At 24.7% G+C, this 22,875-nt stretch overlaps 7 protein-coding genes across 7 annotated transcripts in view; 3 read left to right on the top strand and 4 right to left on the bottom strand.

The window, feature by feature from the left end:
- The window catches only part of DICPUDRAFT_40919 (uncharacterized protein), a gene marked incomplete at both ends in the record, with an annotated part of 6,537 nt that extends 1,573 nt beyond the window's left edge, over nt 1–4,964 (bottom strand). The window contains 3 exons of the mRNA XM_003292621.1: nt 4,076–4,442; nt 4,534–4,662; nt 4,806–4,964. Of these exons, the coding sequence (XP_003292669.1) occupies nt 4,076–4,442; nt 4,534–4,662; nt 4,806–4,964 (655 nt within the window). The remainder of the gene's footprint in view (nt 1–4,075; nt 4,443–4,533; nt 4,663–4,805) is intronic.
- A 445-nt stretch (nt 4,965–5,409) lies between these two features.
- On the bottom strand, nt 5,410–7,015 carry DICPUDRAFT_83274 (uncharacterized protein; the record flags this gene model as incomplete). Its single annotated transcript, XM_003292620.1, has 2 exons — nt 5,410–6,155; nt 6,226–7,015. The coding sequence occupies 2 exons, from the start codon at nt 7,013–7,015 to the stop codon at nt 5,410–5,412; spliced, it is 1,536 nt and encodes a 511-aa protein (XP_003292668.1).
- A 990-nt stretch (nt 7,016–8,005) lies between these two features.
- DICPUDRAFT_50564 (uncharacterized protein) lies at nt 8,006–10,789 on the top strand (the record flags this gene model as incomplete). Its single annotated transcript, XM_003292626.1, has 5 exons — nt 8,006–8,110; nt 8,203–8,559; nt 8,639–8,973; nt 9,038–10,409; nt 10,475–10,789. 5 exons carry the CDS (start codon nt 8,006–8,008, stop codon nt 10,670–10,672), a joined length of 2,367 nt encoding a protein of 788 aa, XP_003292674.1. The 3' UTR covers nt 10,673–10,789.
- A 1,023-nt stretch (nt 10,790–11,812) lies between these two features.
- Nucleotides 11,813–15,741, top strand: DICPUDRAFT_4465 (uncharacterized protein; the record flags this gene model as incomplete). Its single annotated transcript, XM_003292625.1, has 3 exons — nt 11,813–11,945; nt 12,041–12,557; nt 12,639–15,741. Coding segments are annotated over 3 exons (3,753 nt in total), but the record flags the coding sequence as incomplete, so codon positions are not given.
- A 572-nt stretch (nt 15,742–16,313) lies between these two features.
- DICPUDRAFT_83271 (uncharacterized protein) lies at nt 16,314–18,378 on the top strand (the record flags this gene model as incomplete). Its single annotated transcript, XM_003292624.1, has 2 exons — nt 16,314–16,336; nt 16,425–18,378. 2 exons carry the CDS (start codon nt 16,314–16,316, stop codon nt 18,376–18,378), a joined length of 1,977 nt encoding a protein of 658 aa, XP_003292672.1.
- A 201-nt stretch (nt 18,379–18,579) lies between these two features.
- Nucleotides 18,580–18,854, bottom strand: DICPUDRAFT_157407 (uncharacterized protein; the record flags this gene model as incomplete). The annotated part of the gene is made up of 2 exons (XM_003292619.1): nt 18,580–18,770; nt 18,842–18,854. 2 exons carry the CDS (start codon nt 18,852–18,854, stop codon nt 18,580–18,582), a joined length of 204 nt encoding a protein of 67 aa, XP_003292667.1.
- Nucleotides 18,855–20,862: 2,008 nt separating this feature from the next.
- The window catches only part of DICPUDRAFT_99418 (uncharacterized protein), a gene marked incomplete at both ends in the record, with an annotated part of 3,201 nt that continues 1,188 nt past the window's right edge, over nt 20,863–22,875 (bottom strand). The window contains 3 exons of the mRNA XM_003292618.1: nt 20,863–21,463; nt 21,532–22,295; nt 22,366–22,875. The exon at nt 22,366–22,875 is cut by the window's right edge and continues 1,188 nt beyond it. Coding sequence (XP_003292666.1) covers nt 20,863–21,463; nt 21,532–22,295; nt 22,366–22,875 — 1,875 coding nt within the window. The remainder of the gene's footprint in view (nt 21,464–21,531; nt 22,296–22,365) is intronic.

Raw genomic sequence — 22,875 nt, 5'->3', positions numbered from 1 at the left:
ATTTAATTAATCATATATTTATTTTAAAAATTTTTTTTTTAATTTTTTTTTAATTTTTTTCAACACACGTCCTCAAATTTTTTTTTTTTTTAAAATTTTCTTTTTTTTTTTTTTTTTTTTTTTAAGATCTATTTATATTAATAAAAATTGTAAATTTATAAAATGAAATCATTATTTTTATTATTAATTTTATGTATTTCTATCCCATTATTTCAAGCATCATATGAAGATAAACCAAGTATGTAAAATTTCGATACTATAATAAAAAAAAACAAAATACTAATATTTAATTAACAGTTGAAAAGGTTGCATATGGTAGTATTGTTAAATTAGCACATATCCCAACTAATTTTAGATTACATTCACATAAAGTTAGTTATGGTAGTGGGGGCGGGGGTAGTGGTCAACAATCAGTAACTGGTTTCCCAGAAAATGATGACACTAATAGTTTATGGATTATTAAAGGCCCAAATGGGGGTCATGTTAGACAAGGGTAAATATAATAGTTATTAAGTATTTAAATAATAACAAAGATATTAATTTAGTTTATTAATTTAATCTTACAGAACTGCCGTTAAAGATGGTGATATTATTAGATTATTACACTCAAACACTAGAAAGAATTTACACAGTCATTTAGCAGTTTCACCATTAACTAAACAAAATGTATGATTTATATAGACGAAATTAATTTGTGGATAAAAAGAATAATTCAACAATGATATCATTGCATGCAATAAAATAAATAAAATATTAATACTTTTAATTTTATAAAAAATACAGGAAGTTAGTTGTTTTGGAGAAAATGGTGAAGGTGATACAGGTGATAATTGGAAAGTTGAAGTTGAAGGTGGCGGTGATTGGATGAGAGGTAAAACCGTTAGATTCCAACATGTCGATACTAAGAGTTATTTACAAGCAATGGCTTCAGCCAAATACCAAAATCCAATTCCAGGTCAAATTGAAGTTAGCGGTGGTAAAAATAAAAACGAAGATACTAAATGGAGAACTGAAGAAGGTTTGTTAACTCTTAATTTGATTTTTTATTTATTTCTAAATATAACTTTTATCTAACTCGCTTTTTTTATTTTTATTTATAGGTATCTATTTTGGCGAAAATTAAAAATATATTTAAAATATTTAAAAACAATAAAACAAATTAATTTTAAAGAAAAAAAAAGAGACAATAGGTTATATTATATTTTAGTTTTTATTTATACAAATTTTGTTTTCTTTTTTTTATATAGTTGCTTTTGTTTGGATTGTTCAAGTTTTTCTTCTAGTTCTAATTTTCTTTTTTTTTCCTCAACTTCTTCATTTTCATTTGGTTCGAATTGATCTTTTAGGTTATTTGTTATTTTCGTTATGTTGCTATCATCGAAATCGTTTGTTGTGTTAAAATCATCAAAGTTTTGTGAAGAGCTGTATGACGATAATGAATTGGGATGTATATTTGAAATGGATGATGGCAGAGATGCTAACATTGATGGGTTACTGCTATTGGTCTTATTTCTGTTTCTACTATTGTTTCCATAGTTTTTTTTAGGTGTGGAGCATACATCATAAAAAAGACTTAACTCTGAATTGGTTGATGTGGCTGATGTTGCCGAAGTTGTTTTATTAATCACTCTTGTCTTTGATGATGATAGATTACTATTACCATTATCTAAAAAGTTTTCTTCTACGGTTTCATTTAAATCCAGTTGGTTACCATTGCTGTAATCAAAACTATTTTCTTTATCATAAAAATCGTTTATATTGCTAACATTATGATTTTTATTGCTATTACTATTATCGATATTGTTATTGTTGCTGTGATTTAAAAAGTCATAATATTGGGAAAAAATTGGGTCATTAAAAAAATTAAAATTATTATCTTTGAAATCTTCCGGTTTGATAGTTTCTGAAAGTATAGGAATTGCTTGGTAAATATTTACACCTATTTTCTTACTTGTGATCGAAAGGTTCAGTCTCTTGGAGTCACCAACCAATTGAGATGCTGATAAACTACTATTATTTAAATTGCTATTGTTACTGGTTATACTTGTGTTGGTATTATTATTAATATTATTACTATTTACATATTTTAAAACTTTTTCCAATTGCTTGGTTAATAGCTGTTTTGTATTTAATAAATTTTTACATAAAAACATTGTAGGAATAATAAAATTATCTTTGATCCATTGAGAATGAACTTTCCACGAATTTGAATCTATAATCTCTTCAATTGGTTCGCATTGAAATATCCACTTAAATGAATAGAATGATATCTTTGTGAATAATGAAAATGATAATTTATAATGACTTTTAGGTATTGACAATTTATAACTTGTGTCTTTTTTATTTTCATTTATCGAGTCTCTTAAGATGTCCAATATTTTTTCGATTGGCGAATCTAAATGTTCGTTATATTCCTTTAAAGAATAGAATGTTAGTTTGTAAACTATATATACCTTATGTTTACTTTACATGTGGTACATACATCTTTATCATTTATTATGCTTTCTAAATTTGAATAATTACACCAAACCATTGTCAAGTCGGTAATAATAATTGAATATGAATCGATGGTAAAAAGAGATTTTAAAAATATAGTTGTTTCCAATCCATTGTCACTGTTTTCAATTATAAACTGTTTCCATTCTTGATCTTTTAGTTCTTTAAATATTTTATAATTGTTCATAATGTAAATTAATGAAAAAAATAAAAATAAAAATAAAATTTTAAAATTTTTTTTAAAAAATAATATTAAAGCGCCAAAATACGATTGGGGTTTTCAAAGAAAAAATTATATTCTTTTAAAAAAAAATAATATATAATAAATAATATATATCGATATATATTATTTAACACTGTGTGTGGTTTTTTTATATAGTTTTTAATAAATAAATTTTATTTTTTAGAATTATTAATTTAATAATTTTGATATCTTTTTTTTTTATATGCTAATATATAAAAAAAAAAAAAATGGGTTTTTGTTTTTAAAAAAAAAAAAAAACATATTAAAAATGTTTTAATACTATATTCTTTTTTTTTTATATACTAGTATAATATTAATGATTATTAATTTTTAATTTGGTCAAGAGCGATTTGAGTATTTTCATCTACGATATCATTAATTAATTGAGTGTACATTTCATCTACATCGAGGAAATCATTGAGACCTGATGGAACTAAACTTGAAAGAGATGAAAGAATTGGTTTGGTAATTGGTTTGAGGACTTTGAATAAAACTGGGCAGGCGCATGATCTAATAACAAATTTAATTTGTTCATCAGTGCCAGTGTAAACATCATGTTCGTATTTTTCTCTGGTGGAGTTCTTTGATGATTCAATATCTTGTTGATCTTCTGTGACAGTCTTTTCAAAGGTGTATGTGCCATCGTAGGCCATAGCGGTGATATCTTCCTTGATAGAGTAAATAATGGATGATGGCCAAATATCGGAAAAGATTTTAGATAAGTCTCTTAATGGATCTTCTAAATCGTGGATTTGAATTCTAGCTGGGTGCATAGTCCAACAATTATTTGGATAACGACGGTATTCTGAAAATGATTCTTTTGAACCGTTGCCAGAGTAACCATTGGTTTTATCATTCCAAATTTTGAATGATTCAACAAAGCCGCTTTGAATTGGTTCTTTGGTGGTTCTAACAATTTTAGCTAAATGTGGAGCAAGATGTTGTTCGATAGATTGTTGAGCAGCACTCATAATTTGTTCCTTCATCTTATTAACAATATTACCTTGAGCTTGAGCAATTGGGTCAACTTGATTTTTAATTCTTGGTTCTACAGTTGGTCTGAGTTCTGTGACGGTTTTGTCCATTGCAGCCCAGGATGGATTGACTGCCGATGTAATAATACCATCAATAACATTCATCATTTTATTTCTTAAAAAGTTTCTAATGAACCATGGTACATTTGGAAGCTTACGTAAAGCACGACCAAGAATATCATACTCGACTTCAGTTGAAATTAAATCTGATAAAATTTGAATTTCTATTTTAAAGTTGTTTATTTAATTAGTAAAGAAAAAAAAAAAAAAAGATTATGATTTATGATTTATGATTACTTACCATTACCACCATAACTCCAATAACCATAACGACCTAAACTCCATCTAGTATTTCTTACAGCAACATGGAAAGCACCTTGATGACATGGATCTCTATTTTTAAGTCCATAAGCTCTTCTGCAACAAATTCTAAACATTTCGACCCATTCTTTAAATTCATCTTCATTTGCACATTGAATATAGTAACATCTTCTAGAGTAATGATATAATTCAATGGTGAATGGTGGAAGTTCTTTTGGTTTTGGGATTGAACTAGTATCAACACCTAATTTTTCTGCTAAATTAAAAATTCTAGTTATAGCTGATTGATTTGGATCATCCTCAACTCTATAACCACATAAATTAATTGTACCTTTTTTAGTTGTTTCCTATAAATAAATATGTACATAAAAATTAAATTATATTAATATAAATTATATTTATTTTAATTATTTGGTTTTTTTTTTTTTAATTACTTACATTTTCATCAACGAAATAATCAACTGAATAATCATAACGAACAACAAAATGTCTCTTTAACCAATTCTTTCTTACGGCGCCTAATTTAATTAAACTTCCTTTAAAAATATCACTTTTGTCAAAGTCTTTCTGTGGGAGTTACATTTGAAAAAATGAAATTAATTAATAAATGACAAAATAAAAAATTGGAAAAATGAAAAATTTAAAAAAATTAAAAAAAATAAAAAAATAAAAAAAATAAAACATTGTTTAATTTAAACAATTATACATACTGGTCTCTTTTCTAAAAAATATGGTGATGGAGTTTCTCTGGCTTCTTTAGTTGCCTTTTTAACCAATTCAATAGTATAGGCTTTGATGTATTCCTTTGAAAAGGTAGCTAACATTGCTGTACATAAATCAACAATCTCTTGTCTGAGTTGAGCATCCATTTTATATTTAAATATAAAATATATAAATATATATCTGTTATATTAATAAAAACTTTGTTTATGAAGAAAAAAAAAAATGAACAAAAATAGATAAATAAATTTGGTTTCGCACACAATAAAACACAACAATACTTGAACAGAAATAAAATATTTTTTCAAGAGAAAATTTGGAATAAATATTTAAAAAAAAATAAAAAAAAATAAAAAAATCAAGGAAAAAAAAAAGAAAAAAAATTAAATATACGCCTGTACGGTTTTTAAAAAAAAGATATTTTTGTTTTATTTTTTTGATAATTTTTATGGGTATTCCTGATTTTCTCTTAAAAATAATTGGAGCTTGGCAAGATCTAAATGATTGGCAAAAATTTATATTTTTTTTATTTTTTTTATTTTTTTTTTTTATGAGCTGTAAGCTTTGATTTTTATGAGCTGAAAAAACTGATTTTTATAAGTAATTGATTTTTATGGAGGGGCTAATCCAACATGGCAAAATTAAGTGTTTGTATTTTATGTGGTTGTGGAGTATAACATTTTTTACATGCGAGGGTACACCATTTTTGAATAGTTTGATTTGCTCAATGTCATAGAATTGCAACGTGATTGATCTATTTTTTGGTATAAAGTTGTCTGGTATTGATTGGTTGAAATCTGCTAGAAAGTGGATGGTTTCTAATTTACCAGTTTTAGGAATGGTATCATTTGTTAATATGGTTTTAATATTATTTAAGCTGTTTCCTAATTTACCAAAATAAAGAGCTATTACAGATGGAGGTATGACACCTTCGGTTATTGGATGGTTATAACCATTTCTAATTTTAAGTAATTCCACATTGCAACCTAAAGAGTTTTTAAGTAGTGGAAAGGTAATGTCACAGATAAAGACCTCTCGTACAGTGCTTGGGATGGTTCCTTGGGGTATCAGGTGGTTATAGCCGCTTCTTATATAGAGTTCACCAACAGATTTAGGTATTGAGTTTGCTTTTAGGGGTTCAACTATATCCCATACTACCAAAACATTAATCCACTCTGGTATATGATCTAAAGGTAGTTTGAATCCATTATACAATGAAATCTTTTTAACGTGTCGAGGTACAATCAATTTATCATGGATATAGCTCGAGTCAAATGCCACTTCACCTATATGTTTGGGTATAGGTTCGCCATGGGATAAGTAATATTGACATAAAAATGCTATAAAATAAAAAAAAATTAATAAAGGGTACTCTTTTTTAATAAATTATATGTAAATAATAATAGTTACGATTGAAAAATTTATTTATCATTAAATGATGCTTATATACGTTATCTTTGGCCTCGTCCCGATACTCTTCTTTAGTGAGTGTAAAAACCTCTCTTGATAATATTTTAATTTGTTCAATTAGGTCCTCGTTGATTGTTAATTTGGTAGTTGTAAATGGTTCAATAAATCTGTTGTTTTTTTCTCTAATTAGACTATTTACTTTATTTTTATTATCCATTAATTTTTTCTCGTCTTTTAAAAGTGAATTTGCATCTTCTTTTAATATTTCTTCAATGGTATCACTATTTTTTTTTATTTCTTCACAAAAAAATGTATAATTATTTACATTTGCCTCTTGTTCAGTATTAATTAATGCCTCGATAGATTTCGAATTCGCTTCAAAGAACCGAGCTAACTTTTTGGACGTTTCTTGAAGAATGTAAAGATTTGAATTGCATTTCTTTACTGTTTCATCATAGCAATGGTCTAAGGATTTTTTGACAAAAGTGTCACTTTCTAAATAACCCTTTAAATGCAATTCATTTATTTTGATTTCATTTAGTTGATTGTTCTTTACTATATCTATAACACCGTAACCATTTATACAACCATGGCCCACTATACAATTTTTGCATACTAACATTCTGCATCCTAAACAAGTTAAAATTATTTTTTCATTTTTATGAATACTACAATAGGGTTCTATTGATTCATAAATAATGCTATCATTATAAATATAGTTGTCATTATTATTACTACTATTATTATCACTGGTATTACTATTTGTATGGGGTGAATTGAGTGGCTCCATAATTAAAATATATATTTAAAATAAATATTGAAATGTATATATATATAAAAAAAAAGATTGATTATTTATGAATAAAGGAAAAAAAATTATAATATAAAACAAAAAAAATATAATGTGTTTTATATTGTTTTTTTTTATTTTATAAAAAATAAAATAGAATTAAGTATTTATTTATTGAATACACACACCATTTGTTTTTTTATATGTATTTATATTATAGTAATTCGATTAAATTTAATATCAAAGAGAATGCTAGGGGTTCTGTGTGATGTGGATGTTTATCATTTCGTTTGTGTGGTGTGTTAAATTAAAAAAAAAATTTAATGTGAACCACCACATTTAAATTTAAAAAATTTAAAAATAAAAAGGTTTATTTATTCAAAAAAGGTGTTTTAACTGGGGTGGGGTTTTTATATATAGTTTGTATAATTATGTTTTTATTATTTTTAATATTAATATATGTATTTATAGATTTTTTAATAGATTATAATATTAATTTAGGTGAATGTGTGTGAAAAATTAATTTTTTTATTTATTTTTTAAAAATACATGAATTAGGGGGGGAGGAAACACTTTGATTAAATTTTTAATTTAAAATTTTTTTTTTTTTTATTTATAGTTGTATATCTATAATTAGAGAAGAAAGGAAAGATTCATCTTTACAAATATGGAGCTAAAAGAGGTTTACTTCAAATTTGGAACCAAATTAAAATATGGTGATTAAAATTTTGAAACCCTATTATTATCCATAACAATCAGATATTCAAAGAAGAACCAATTTAGTAAACATAAAACTAAAAAACATATCTGAAACATCGACAATGTGATTAAAAAAATAAATATTTTTTTTAATTTTTTTTTAATTTTTTTTTTTTTTTTTTTTTCATTAATTTCAAGAAAAATTTTTTTAATATTTTACTTTTTTTTTTTTTATTTATTTATTTTAGATAATTTATTTACATTCGGATCCACCTCTGATAAAAATAGAAAATGAAATTTTTTATTGATGATTTAGCAGTATATTTCCCATACCACTATTGTTATCCAGAACAATATCAATATATGGTATCTCTAAAGAAATCATTAGATGAAGGTGTAAGTCATTTGTTGTTAAATATATTATCATCAAAAGATTTCATTAAAAAATTTACATATATATTAATTTAAATAATTTTATTATTAATTAGGGACCATGTATATTAGAAATGCCAAGTGGCACAGGTAAAACAGTATCATTGTTAGCATTAATTTCATCATACCAACTTGTTAACCCAACAGTAAAATTATTATATTGCTCAAGAACAGTCCCAGAAATTGAGCAGGCAACAGAAGAGGCAAGAAGAGTATTAAACTATAGAAACTCACAATTGGGTGAAAAAGCACCAAAAACATTATGTATATCAATGTCATCACGTCGTAATTTATGTATACACCCAAGAGTAAGCGAAGAAAGAGAAGGTAAAATAGTAGACTCATTGTGTAGAGAATTAACCTCACCATGGAATAGAGAGAATCCAAACTCTGAAAGGTGTAAATTTTTTGAAGTAAGAATTAATATCTATTACTATTAATATTAATTTCATTATAAATACTAATTTATTTTCTATTACTCAACAATTTTAGAATTTTGAAGATAAAGGAAAAGAAATTTTATTAGAGGGTGTTTATTCATTAGAGGATTTAAAAGAATATGGTTTAAAGAATCAAATGTGCCCATACTTTTTAGATAGACATGTTTTAAATTTTGCAAATATCGTTATTTTTAGTTATCAATATTTATTAGATCCAAAAATTGCATCATTGGTTTCATCATCATTTGCCACCAATTCAATTGTAGTATTTGATGAAGCCCATAACATTGATAATGTGTGTATCAATGCTCTTAGTGTTAATTTAGATAATAAAATTTTAGATGCCTCTTTAAAAAATGTAACAAAGATTAATAAACAAATTGAAGAGTATGTATTCATAGTGATAGTACTATTTAAAAATTAAAATCTAACCAAATTTATTCATTTTTAGAATTAAAAAAGTTGATGAAAAAAGATTAAAAGAAGAATATAGCAGATTGGTGCAAGGTTTAGCAAGAAGTGGTACAAATAGAACAGAAGAAGTATCTGCAGATCCAGTATTACCAAATGATGTTATACAAGAAGCAGTTCCAGGTAATATTAGAAAAGCAGAGCATTTTATGTCATTAATCAAAAGAGTTATAGATTATTTAAAGAGTAGACTAAAATCACAAATGGTAATATCGGAATCACCAATGGCGTTTTTACAAGGTTTATATCACGCAACATCAATTACCTCAAGAACATTGAGGTTCTGTTCTGCAAGATTAAGTTCATTGCTTAGAACATTGAAAATCAACGATATCAATGCTTTTTCTGGCATTTCATTAATCGCCGATTTTGCTACTTTGGTTGGCACCTACAACAATGGTTTTCTTATTATTATCGAACCCTATTACCAACGTCAAAACAATACATACGATCAAATTTTTCAATTTTGCTGTTTGGATGCATCCATTGGAATGAAACCAATTTTCGATCGATTCCGTTCAGTCATCATTACGTCTGGTACCCTATCACCATTGGATATCTACACCAAAATGTTAAACTTTCGTCCAAAAGTAATTGAAAAACTATCAATGTCATTAAATAGAAATTGTATATGTCCATGTATTTTAACTAGAGGAAGTGATCAAATTTCAATCTCCACCAAGTTTGATGTAAGAAGTGATACAGCAGTAGTTAGAAACTATGGTTCGCTCTTAGTCGAAGTATCTGCCATTGTGCCCGATGGTATTATTTGTTTCTTCACATCCTACTCTTATATGGAACAGATTGTCAGCGTTTGGAATGAAATGGGTCTTCTCAATAATATTTTAACAAATAAATTAATTTTTGTCGAAACCTCTGACCCTGCCGAATCTGCCCTAGCTCTTCAAAACTATAAGAAAGCATGTGATAGTGGTCGTGGCGCTGTATTGCTCTCTGTTGCTCGTGGTAAAATCTCGGAAGGTATTGATTTTGATAATCAGTATGGTCGTTGTGTTATTCTCTATGGTATTCCTTACATCAACACAGAATCAAAAGTATTAAGAGCTCGTTTAGAATTTCTTAGAGATCGTTATCAAATTAGAGAAAACGAATTTTTAACATTCGATGCAATGAGAACTGCCTCTCAATGTGTAGGTAGAGTTATTCGTGGCAAGTCTGATTACGGTATTATGATCTTTGCAGATAAACGTTACAATCGTCTAGATAAACGTAATAAACTACCACAATGGATTTTACAATTTTGTCAAAATCAACATTTAAATCTTTCAACTGATATGGCAATTTCGTTATCAAAACAATTCTTAAGAGAAATGGGTCAACCTTTTACAAGAGTAAATATAAAATAGTTTAAATCAAAAATAGATAATTATACTAACATCATATTTAAATTTATTAGGAGGAACAATTGGGTAAATCATTGTGGAGTATAGAACATATTGAAATGCAACCTGCAAGCAAACCAAAAAATCATTTAAACGGTAAAAATACTCAACAGGACATTCAAAATATTACGACAACCACAACCACAATAGCAACCACCACAACATCAGCAACCATAACAACAGATGATACAGATACAGTAATGAACGAATAGAACCACCCACCACAAAATTTAAAGTTTTTTTTTTAGTTTTGATTTTTTTATTTAATTTTTTTTTTTTATTTTCAGAAAATGTCTAAATAAATCTCATTATAACATTTATAACCATCTAAATTGTTTTCTTTAATTTTTTTTTTTATTCAAACCAAACAATTAAAAAAAAAAAAAAAAAAAAAAAAAATCTATAATCAATCTAGATAATTATTTAAACCATGGTTTAATCAAAATCCATATATTATTTTTTTTTTTATTCTATATTTTTTATTTTAAAATAAAAAAAATATCCACGGATTTTCTTTTTTTTTTTTTTTTTTTAAAAAAAATTTAAAAATATCAAAATAAAATTTTTATAACAAAAAGAACAAAATACAGGATCCACTCTACCCATACGAATAAATAAATATTTTTTTTTTTTATTTATTATCTAAAGAAGTTCATTATCCTTTTATGTTATAAATATAATTATAAAAATAAAACCGGTATACTTGTATCATTTTATTATAATCATTTTTATTTTCATTTTCATTTTTTGTAACCATTTTATTTTTTATTTTAAAAAGGCACAAGAGTATCTAGATGCTTTTATAGTAGTAGTTAAAGCTAAAAAAAAAAAAAAAAAAAAAAAAAAAATTTTAATTAAATAAAATAAAATAAAAAAAATTAAAATAAAAATCTTTTGGTTTTTTTATTTTATTTTTTTTTTTTTAATTTTTTTTATAATTTTTTTAAATTTTTTTCACATAGCAAAAAAAAAAAAAAAAAAAAATTCGCATCACACTTTAGAAACAATAAATTTTGTTGATTGTGTAGTGATTTAATATTTATATAAAATAAAAAAGAAAATAATAAATAAAACAATAATTCATTTTATTTTTCATTTTTATATTATTTAAATCAGTTTAAAAATTTTTTTTTTAAAAAAAAAAAAAAATTTCGAAATCACACAAATAAATAAAAAAAAAAACACACATAACAAACAAAAAAAAAAAAATAGATATATAAAATATCCAGCAACATTGTAATATATTTAATCTTGTAGTTTTATAAATAATAATAGTAGTAGTAAATAAATAATAGTAGTAATAAAAAAATAAACAAGTAATAAATAAAAAATAGATCTTTTAAGTATTAATAATGGCTACCCAACACCAAGAGGCAAATATTACTAAAGGTGGAACATATAGAAGATTATTAGGCAGAACTAGATCTACAGTTTCAATTTTTAATGCTTTTGATAATCCAGACCAAAAGACATTAAAAACTGCACGTAAGTTTTAATTTATCTAAATGTAATTATTATTAAAAAAAAAAAAAGGTATTAACAAAATTTTTTTTTTTTTTTAAAATTTTTTTATTTAATAGAACAAAAACAATATACCATACCCTCACAAAAACCAGAAGATTATTTAAAAAAAATTAAAAGTAGAGAAACAACAGGTGAACCAGTATTTTTAGGTAATGATGGTGTTTTTTATGATATAAATTATGTTCCAGTATTTTCACATAAAATACCAGAAAAAGGAAGTCTTGATAGCAATAATAAGATAGGTGGTTCAACAGCAGCAGATGGTAGTACTTTAGAAGAAACTAATGGTATCAATGGTGAAGAGGAAGAAGAGGAAGAAACTTTACAAGAACAATTAGTACATCTTAATAATTCGATTCCACAAATTGATGAATTTGAAAACTTTTTCGATTATGAACAAGCATTTTTAGATTGGAAGTATGCAGTTGATCAAATTTTTGAACATATTCGTTTACCAGTTACCACTGGTCGTACATATTATCGTCCAAAACTATCAGATTTTCAAAAAATATATAGAGGTACTTCAACATTTGGTGATTATAGACCATCAGTTTCAAGTTTTTCAAATGAAGGGTAAATATTTTATATTTAATTATTGTATTTTATATAAACAAATACTAATATTTTTTTTTTTTTTAATATTTATTTATTTAGTGATGATGAATCAAAGAGTGATCCATTAAATAGTGAAATTGACGATGAATCACAATTAACAGATACATATAATGAATTTAATTTAATAAATAAAGAAACATTAGAGAATTCCAACGAACCATGGGACAGTTTATTAATTCCACAAGAACCACAACCAATCGATTATAATACATTTGAAGAGTATGATGAAGCATTAATGAGATGGGCATCAGTTTGTTCACAGTTACCAATTTTCTCACCTCATTCATCACAATTACGTGATTTAATTCCCATCCAATCAATTGCAGAATCACAAATGAATAATATTAGTGATATTGTTGTAGATAATCAAAAAGGTAAACAAGGTAATGATCAATCAGGACAAAACCAAAATCAAATTTGTATAAAGAGTGGTATCAATGAATTACACTTTATGGATATGTCATACCCACAATGTAATATTACAAGAGAACAAGAGCTCCGTTTAAAGCAAGAAAAAGAACAAGAAGAAAAAGAACGTATTAGAAAACAACAACGTGAGTTAAGTGATTTAATTGCTCGTAATAGCCGTGTTCTTTCCACTGCCAGTAAGCCTGCATTAATACAATGTGACGATGCAACTAAACAACTCATTCAAAATCAAGTTATCTTTGCCTTACTTCAAAAAAGAGAAAAAGCATGGAGAGACAGCAATGAAAAGACCTATGTACAACCATTTATTGCAAAGCTTCATGGTACTTTCCAATCACCATTATCAACATCCCAGCAACAATCAATATTTAATTTAAAGAATGAGGGTCTCAGAAGAACTGACCTCTCAGCAAAACTAATTCAAGAAAACTGCGATTGTCCAACAAACAAAGTCGGTGGTCAAACTGTCGAATTTAATGTACCATATTACGATGTCTATTTTGAATATTCAAAGCTAAGCGATCCAAGCTATCAACAATCCCTTTCTACCAATTTAAAAGTTTTCCATTATGGAGGCCGTCATAATCATTTATTCAGTTGGTATCATCCATTAGTTCCACCAGAAGAGCATCAAAAGCACAAAGAAGAGATTGATTTCATTATCATGTCTCAACAAAGAATCACCAAAGACAAATTGAATATTCAAAATATCTCTGATATTCTCTATGGTGATATGTATTTAGATAAATTTTCAGACCTTTTAGATAGTAGCTTTAGTGAAGACTTTGATGGTGGTAAATCCTATGCCACTGTTATCACTAGATCAATTACACCTGAAAATATTCAAGACTTATTGTCACTTTTAGAGTCTAGCAAATCACCATTGTTCCACGCAAAATTATCCCACTTGGTCATGTATTTCTTTAGTGGTAATAAGGGTTCAATGATTTTAGAAAAACTCATCACCAACAAAGATGTCAAAAACTTATCACTCTTAACATACTCCTTTGACTTTATTACCGAGGTCCCAACCGAACTTTATCCATGGTCCGAAGAAACTAATCAATTAGTTAAATTACTTTTAGGTGACTCTATTGAAGTTCTCTGGAAACTTATCTTCTGCTACTATTACCTTAATGTTATTGGAAAAGTATTGGATATTCATGTACATTTATATTATTCAAAATCTATTATCACTCAAAGTAAAGTTTCAATTACTCATAGTATCGCCACACTCTTACAACAAAACACACCAAATATTTTAGATAAAATTTTCACTGGTATCAGTCATCGTAGTAAGAGTGTTTCCTCATTCTGTCTATTTATTCTCTTACAATTAATGAGCAATCAAGAAGGTTTGGCTGTTCACAATTGTTTAAGAGCCGAAAATTCAAATTTATATGGCCGTGTTAAAAAGATATGTGATTCAAAATTAAAACATGTTCAATTTGCTGCACGTCGTCTTTTCTCTGTATTTGGTAAAGCTCCTTGGGTCGATTTCGTATATAAAGAGTATAATAAAGAACCAGAAGCTTGTCTTTCAGTTACTGATTTCATTGGAAATGATGAAAAGAGACCATCAAATCTTTTATTAGAAATGTTATTAGAACTCTTCTCCAATTCATTAGATCGTACTATCGAAGCAGCTACAGCCTCATTACCAATCACCAATACATCAATGTCATCAATGACTACACCACCATTATCACCAGTAGGTTCACCACCAATCGGTGTTTCTGGATCATCATTTGGAAGTTCTACACCAAACATTACAATTGGTATTAAAAACAAATTCTCTTTTGTCCTCGATGGTGCATTATTCCATCATCTCTTAGGTTTCGTCATAAAGAATAGCAAATCATCAACTTATCAAATGTATGTTATCACTAGTTTACTCAGCAAAATTAGCAAAACACACAATCATTTAGGTACCATTCAAGTAGTTACAACTGTTAAAAGTAGTCAAAAGAAATGGGGTCATCCAATGCTCCCACTTTCCCCAATTGATATTCGTGGTATGTGTAGTAAAATGACAGATCCAACACCTGGCCAATATTGTTATCCAATTAAAACCAATATGCTTTCATCTATTCGTCACCTCCTTAAATTTTATCCAGTTTTTGATGTTGTTAAAAAGGAAGAGGATTTCTATTCACGTCTTTTAACTTTTTGTAAAGATGGTAACAGTCAAGATTTCAATCGTGAAGCATGGTGCTTATTATACCAATTAATGAGACACCACACTGGTACTCTTGAAAGTCTTTCAAAAGAAAATATTCTTAGTGGTTTCCTTGAAACTATTGGTACTTCATCACATCCAACCGTCATTTGCCACTCTTTACATTATATCACCAAAATGTTCAATATTGCTGAATTGGAGTCAAAGAACCCCAAGCGTAGTAAACAAGATCTCAAACTCATCGAAAAAGATATCAAGGCTCTCAATGTACTCTTTAAAGATAAAACTCTTTTCATTAAAGTTCATATGATTTACAAGAAATATAAACCAGAAATGTCATCAAAAGTCGAAAAAGATAAAAAAGAAAGAGGTGATGGTAATAAATTTGGTTTGGCATTCATCGAATTGGCCAAGTTTTATAATACCCTCTATACCTCCACTTATTGTAGTAAATTATTAAAAGATACTCTTAAAAAGGATGAATACAGAGAAGGTCTTTTCGATTTATCAAATATGTTCCAATCACCACAACAACCAGGTCAACAACAAACTTTACCAAATGGTAAACCAATTAATAATTTACCACAGGTATCAACTACCCCAACTGGATCACCACAAACTCAAACCCCACAAACAAAAGGTTTATTTGGTGGTATTAATAAATTTATAAGAAGCTCTTCACCATCATTATCATCATCAAAATAATATTATAATTAATAATTATTAATAAATAATAAATAATAAATAAATAATAATAAATAATAATAATAATATAATTTTAAAAAATATTTAATGAAATATTTATTTAAAAAAGAAAAAAAAAAAAACAAATAAAAAATATATTTATTAAAAAAAAAAATAAAAAAAAAAATTATACTTTTTCAAAAAAAGTAATTAGAATCATAATACATCACTTATAATAAACATTTAAAACATAATTTCATTGTAGACAAACCTCTAAATTTAATTTAATTTAATTTTTAATTTTTTTTTAAAAATAATTTTTAATATTTTTTTTTTTTTTATTTTTTTTTAAAAATTTAAAATTATTTTCGTGCTATTTGCATATTAAAATCACAAAAAATAATTATTAATGTTGTAATATAATGAATAAACAACTATACCTAAAGTAATTATTTCACAAGTTATAATTGGATCTATAAATAAGATTCTATAAATAGATATTAATATTTTTTCTATTATTTTATTTGTTGTAGTTTATTTTCAAAATTTAAAAATACAAATAAATATAAAAATGTATTTTCAAATAATTCAAATAAAACATATATTTTAACAAATAATAATCAAAATAATAAATTTAATTTAAATAATAATAATAACAGTAGTTTTAATAATAATAGTAATAATAGTAGTTTTAATTTTAACTTTAAATTCAAAAATAATAATAATAATAATAATAATAATAATAATAATAATAATAATAATAATAATAATAATAATAATAATAATTCAAATAAATTTAATAAAAATATTATAAATTTCAATTCATTAATAATTTATACAAGTTTATTAGTTACTAATAATAATATTAATGATAATAATCATAATAACCCATACTCATTAAATAACTATACATCTGGACAACCATTACAGGATTATTCGATTGTATTATTAAACCCATATGAAGCGATTAAGGAGATATCAAACAATGACGAAGAAAAAGTTAATTTATGGGTAGTATCAAAAAGAGTGTTACAACTAGGGTTAATATTTTTACCATGTCTAGTTACTTTTCCAATATGTTTTATTCCAAGCATAAATCATTATTGGTGGGATTTATTATTAAATACAATACAATTTAGCGGTACATGTTGGATTAAATTTGGACAATGGATTAGCACAAGACCAGATTTGTTCCCAGAGTTATTATGCGACAAATTCTCTTTACTCCATAGTAATTGCCCATCGCACGACTATGCTTTTACAGAGAAATTAATAGAAAGGAATTTTGGCAAATCGGTTGATCAACTATTTTTGTATTTTGAAAAAGAACCTATGGCATCTGGATCCGTTGCTCAGGTACACAAAGCAGTTACCAGGGAAGGTAAAGTTTCTGTCGTCAAAGTATTACATCCTGATGTTAAAGATAATATAAATAGGGATTTCTTTATTATCTATTCTTTAGTGTGGGCTTTCAGTCATATTCCAGAGATGAAGTGGTTAAGTTTACCAGAGTCCGTTTTAGAGTTTGGCAAATCGATGAACAAGCAATCAGATTTAGAATTAGAGGCAAACCATTTAAATCGTTTCAATAAAAACTTCAAATATAACCCAGAGATTGTATTTCCAAAGCCAATTTACCCACTAGTTTCGAAAGAAGTTTTAGTAGAATCATACGAACCAGGTGCACCTATCATGGACTTTATAAAGAAAAATAATAAGCATAATCCAACACTAGCTAAAATGGGTTTATCAGCATATTTGAAAATGATGCTGTTTGATAACTTTGTGCATGCAGATTTACATCCAGGTAATGTTTTAGTTAGAACTCAAGATGAAGTGGAACCATCAAAAATTTTAAACAATGCTTTAAATCGAAAAACATTAAAGGCACTAAGAAAGAGACACATAGAGCATCATAGCAAACACAAACATCTATATCAAATCGACTTTAAGGAAAATATTGATCCAGCACCAAAATTAATCTTTTTAGATGTTGGTTTAGTAACTCAGTTAGGTCCACAAGATAAAGATCATTTTGTAGAGCTATTCACCGAAATTGTAAATGGTAATGGAAAACAAGGTGCAGAGCTTTTGGTTAGATATGCCAGAGAAGCAAAGTGTACTGAAGAAGAGCTATACGAATTTACAGAGCGTATGGGGTCCCTTTTTTCAAAAGTCCAAAACTCAAAATTAAGTGAAATTCATGTTGGTCTTTTCCTTAGCGAAATATTAAGTTTAGTAAGAGAGTATCATGTAAAGATTGAAAGCAATTTTGCGACATTAGTTATGGGTACTATTGTATTGGAGGGTTTAGGTAAACAATTGGATCCAAGTTTAGGGTTATTAAAAGCAGCAATTCCTTTCCTTTTAAAATCAAAAGTTTATTCATTCAGAGATACCTTAAAAAATTTATTTAAAAGAAACGATAAAGAGGATAATAATAATAATAATAATAATAATAATAATAATATTAATAAAGCCAAATAATATGTATAATAATATAATAGATGAAAAAAAAATTCTTTTATTTATGCACATAATCAAGATTTAATCTTGGTTATGTTAAAATTTTTTTTTAATATTTTACAAGTTTTTTATTTTATTTTATTTTATTTAAAACACACACCACCAATCAAGATTAATTTTTTTATTAAATTAATCATTTTTATATATATTTTAATTTATCTTTTATCTTCTTTCACTACATTTATTAAAATAGTCATAATAACAATTTGTTCTATTTATAGCGGCGGCAATGGTATTATTTAAATCGTTTTGTGATAATATTTTATTATTTGATGAATTATTATTAACAGGGGTTACATTTATTGATTTTATATTATTTGAATTTTTATTTATCAAGATTGATTCTAAAGATTCTATAAATAAAAATAAAAATTTTATTAATAATTAATATTTGATATTTTTTTTATATATTTTTACTACTTACTTAAAATTGTCATTTTTTATTTTAACTTTGAAATTTTATAAATTTAAAAATGAATGAGAAAGTGAATGAATGAATGAATGAATGAATAAATGAGTGATAATTATTAAGATTTAAATAATTTTATTTTTAATTTTAAAATATTGTTTTTTTAAAATAATTATTTTAATTACAATTAGTAAATATATATTTTATTTATATATTCAATTATTATTTAAATTGAATAATTGTTTTTTTTTGTTGGGATTAAATAGTAAAAAAAAATTAAAAAATATAATAAAAATAATAAAAAATTAATAAAATAAAAAATTTCTAATGTTTATATTTTTTTATAAAGACACTCGCCAACCAATAATATTATAATTTTTTTCTTTGTTAATTTTATAAAATTTAACAATAACAATAAAAAAACAACAACATGAAAAGATACATTTTTGAAAGTAATTATCATATTGAATGATTATCTTTTTTTGGTTCATCTACAATAGTTTTTTTTAAAAAATAATAAATTTTAATCGATAAATATGGATATTTATTTTTAAAACAATAGTTACCCCTAATAATATGATCAAAAATTAAAATTCTCTTTTTTTTTTTAAAAAAATAAGTGTTGATGTGTTAATTTTAAAACCCATATTAAATTAAAAATCTTAATCTTTTAAATAGTATTATTATTATTGTTGTTGTTTATAAAAAAAAAAAAGAGAAAGAAATTAAAAATAATTGGAAAGTGGTTAAATAAAAATTATACACTGTTTTATTTTTACATAAATATATTATATAAGTATATATGGTTTATTTATAAAAAATTAAATTAGTAAACACTACTAAAAAGAAAAAAAAAAAAATATAAATTTCAACAAACCCTTTTTTTCTATTTAAAAATTTCATTAAAATTAAAAATGTTGTTTTTAAAAAAAAAAAAGAAAAACAAAAATCATTTGTTGTTGGAAATTATAAAATATTTTTTTTTGTTTGAATAATAGTGGTAATGTGGTGATGTGTAACAATAAATAATAAAAAATCACTGGATTGAACTTATTGAATGAGGGAATTATAAAAAGATTATTATTACCTTGACAATAAAAATAAAAAATTATTAAAAAAAGTATTAAAATATATTTGTAGGTGGAGAGTTTTTTTTATAAAAAAAAAAAAAAAAAAAGTAATTACTAGTGTTATTTTAATTATCCACTTTCGTTTAAATAATTGTTTTTTTATTTTGAGAATGAAATTTTTTATTTTGTATAATATAAAGGGGATTAAGGTATGATTATCTAAAGATTATCTCATTTTTTCAAAATCTATATTTTTTCTAGTTTGAAATCATATTTTAATATTGTTGTTCTTGTTTTTATTGTTATTTGTTTTGTAATATAAAAGTGGGTGTGTATTGGAGTGTTTTATTTTGTGTGCGTGTGTGTAAGTATTGTTTTATTTTATGTTTTTAGGGAGTGGGGTGCTTTTTAGTAGCAGGTGTGTGAGTTTTTCTTTTTTTTTTCTTTTTTTTTTTTAGATTAAAGATTTAAATAATTTCTTTTCTTTTTTTTCTATATTTGTGTATGTGTGTTAATATCTGTGAAAGGGCGGGTTTAAAAAATGTATATATTAAGTTATTGTGTGTTTGTATATTCCATTATTATTTTGTGATTGTGATTAAATGATATAGATGTGATACCCTAAAAATAAAAAAATTATTTATTTTTATTTTTTAATTTTTATGTTTTTTGTGTTTTGAAGTTAAATATATTTAAATATATAGAATAATGGTTATTTTAATTTAAAAAAGATAAAATAAAAAAGAAATTCAAAAATATAGTGGTAACTGACAAAGTAAATAAAAAAAATTATCTCTTTTGAAGGTGATAATAATATGATGTAAATATGTGTGGTATAGTTATGTGTGGTGATTAAAATTATAACATCATTTGATTTAAATATTTAAAAAAACTTTTTTTATGGGTTAAAAATAAAATTTATTATTATTTTAAAATTTAAATATTTATTAATTTTTTTTTTTTTTTTTAATAACAATCTAAAATATTTTCTTTACCATTATCGCCACTATTATTATTATTATTATAAGTTTGATTATATAAGTCAATATCCTCTTCTTCTTCTAATGTAAAGTCGTTGGTTGTTGAGCAGTTTATTTCCTCTTTTTCCAAATCAATTGATTTATTTATAAATTCTACAATATTTTTATTATTATCATAATGTTGTTGTGATTGATGTTGTGATTGTTTATTATCAATATTGTTGTTTATACTATTATTATTATTATTATTATAATGGTTTAAAATCTCTTTTAATAATGATATTGATTTATTTCTTATAAGTTTATCTTCTAATTTGTTCTTTATAATATTTATTAACAATTCTATACAGTTTAATTTTAGAGTGAGTGATAAATTACCGCCACTTGATGATTCTTTTTTAAATAAAATGGTTAAAAATTCTAGCAGTTTAAACTTTACTTCCCAATAACCATTATCATCCAATAGATTTCTAACTAAATTATTTATTTTATATTTTTCGTTTTCTTTATCATTAATTATAATATTATTTAAAAATTTAAAACTATGTTCATAATTTATCCATAATATTAAGTTTTCAATTGATGATCTACAGTAGGGAAAAAAAAAGAAAGGTATTAGAATTTATAATAAATATAATTTTGCTGTAATACTTACATTCTGGGATATGAATCTTCATCACTTAAAAATAAAATTATTGAATATGGGAATTTATAATTAAATATTTTTAATGTTTCTGTGGGTAGTGATATATCGTGCTCTGAAATGTAATTGTTGTACTCTAATTCATATTCGTTCATAAAATTAACCTGTTTGATATTCTCTTGATTTCTTTTCATTAGTTCCTTAAACTCTTCATCTTCCCATTCCCAGTCCTCATTTTTAGTTGTATCATTGTTATAGTTATTGGTGAGAGTAGTTTCCAAATCTTTTGAGCTTGCCATTGAAATTGTATCATTATAAAACAAATGGTTCTTTGGTTGTTCAGTAGCTTGGTCTCTATCTTTAATTTCTTGTTCTAATAACTCTGTATAGTTGTTTAAATTAATTTGATTATTATTGCAAACATCATCGTTAATTGTTAATACTGGTTTCTCTTTTAAAATTGATTGTAGTTGTGATATTTCTTTAAAAGGTTCGTTTAAGCGGCATAGAGTTTCCCAACCAACTGGATCTACTGATATAATTCCAATCAATTCTAATGTCGTTGATCTAACATAATTATCAGAGTCTGTTAATCTCTTTATAACTAAATCTAATAAACTACTTTCAAAATATAAAAACTTTTTAATTTCTTTATCATCACTGTTTGTTAAATTTCCATATACCCTCTTTAAAAAACCTAAAGTTAAATCCCTAATATCATTATACGGACTCATCAGTAATGCGCTAATTTGGTCTAAAAACTCGGTTTTAAAGTACTAAATTTAATAAAAAAAGGGGTTAATATTAATTTTTAATTTTTATAAAAATATTATAAAATATACTTACATTAAATGTTGAGTTTATAAAACTAAATTTTAAAATAATTTTATATAATATATTAAATGATATTTTTAATATAGGTTTGCTTAATTTAATTAAGTTTTTTAAAAAGATATATAATATATCGTTACTATTATTATTGGTACTATTATGAAATTGATATGATTGTATTGGAGATGACTCTAATTTAATGCTAATCCAATCATTGATATTAAATGCTGATAAACACTCTAATGATTCTTTTAATGTCTTATTTGATAACTTTATATAATTACTTTTGATTAAACTTGATTCTACAACATATCTGATTAATCCTGTATCAAATTTAATTTTTTCATTTCTCTTTAAAATTTCCTTTATACATTGAAATAAATGAAATTGGTAAATTGATAAACTGTCATTATTACTATTACTATTTTTTTCGTTGTTATTAAGTATGATAGTATCAATTATTGGATTCAATTTATTAAATAATACCAAGGTGTTATCATTATTGGTGAAAATAAAACTGTTCTC

Source organism: Dictyostelium purpureum (assembly GCF_000190715.1).
Source record: "Dictyostelium purpureum unplaced genomic scaffold DICPUscaffold_360, whole genome shotgun sequence".
Taxonomy (NCBI): domain Eukaryota; phylum Evosea; class Eumycetozoa; order Dictyosteliales; family Dictyosteliaceae; genus Dictyostelium; species Dictyostelium purpureum.
Note: the sequence above shows the minus strand (reverse complement) of the source record. Positions and strands in the feature narration are given on the sequence as shown.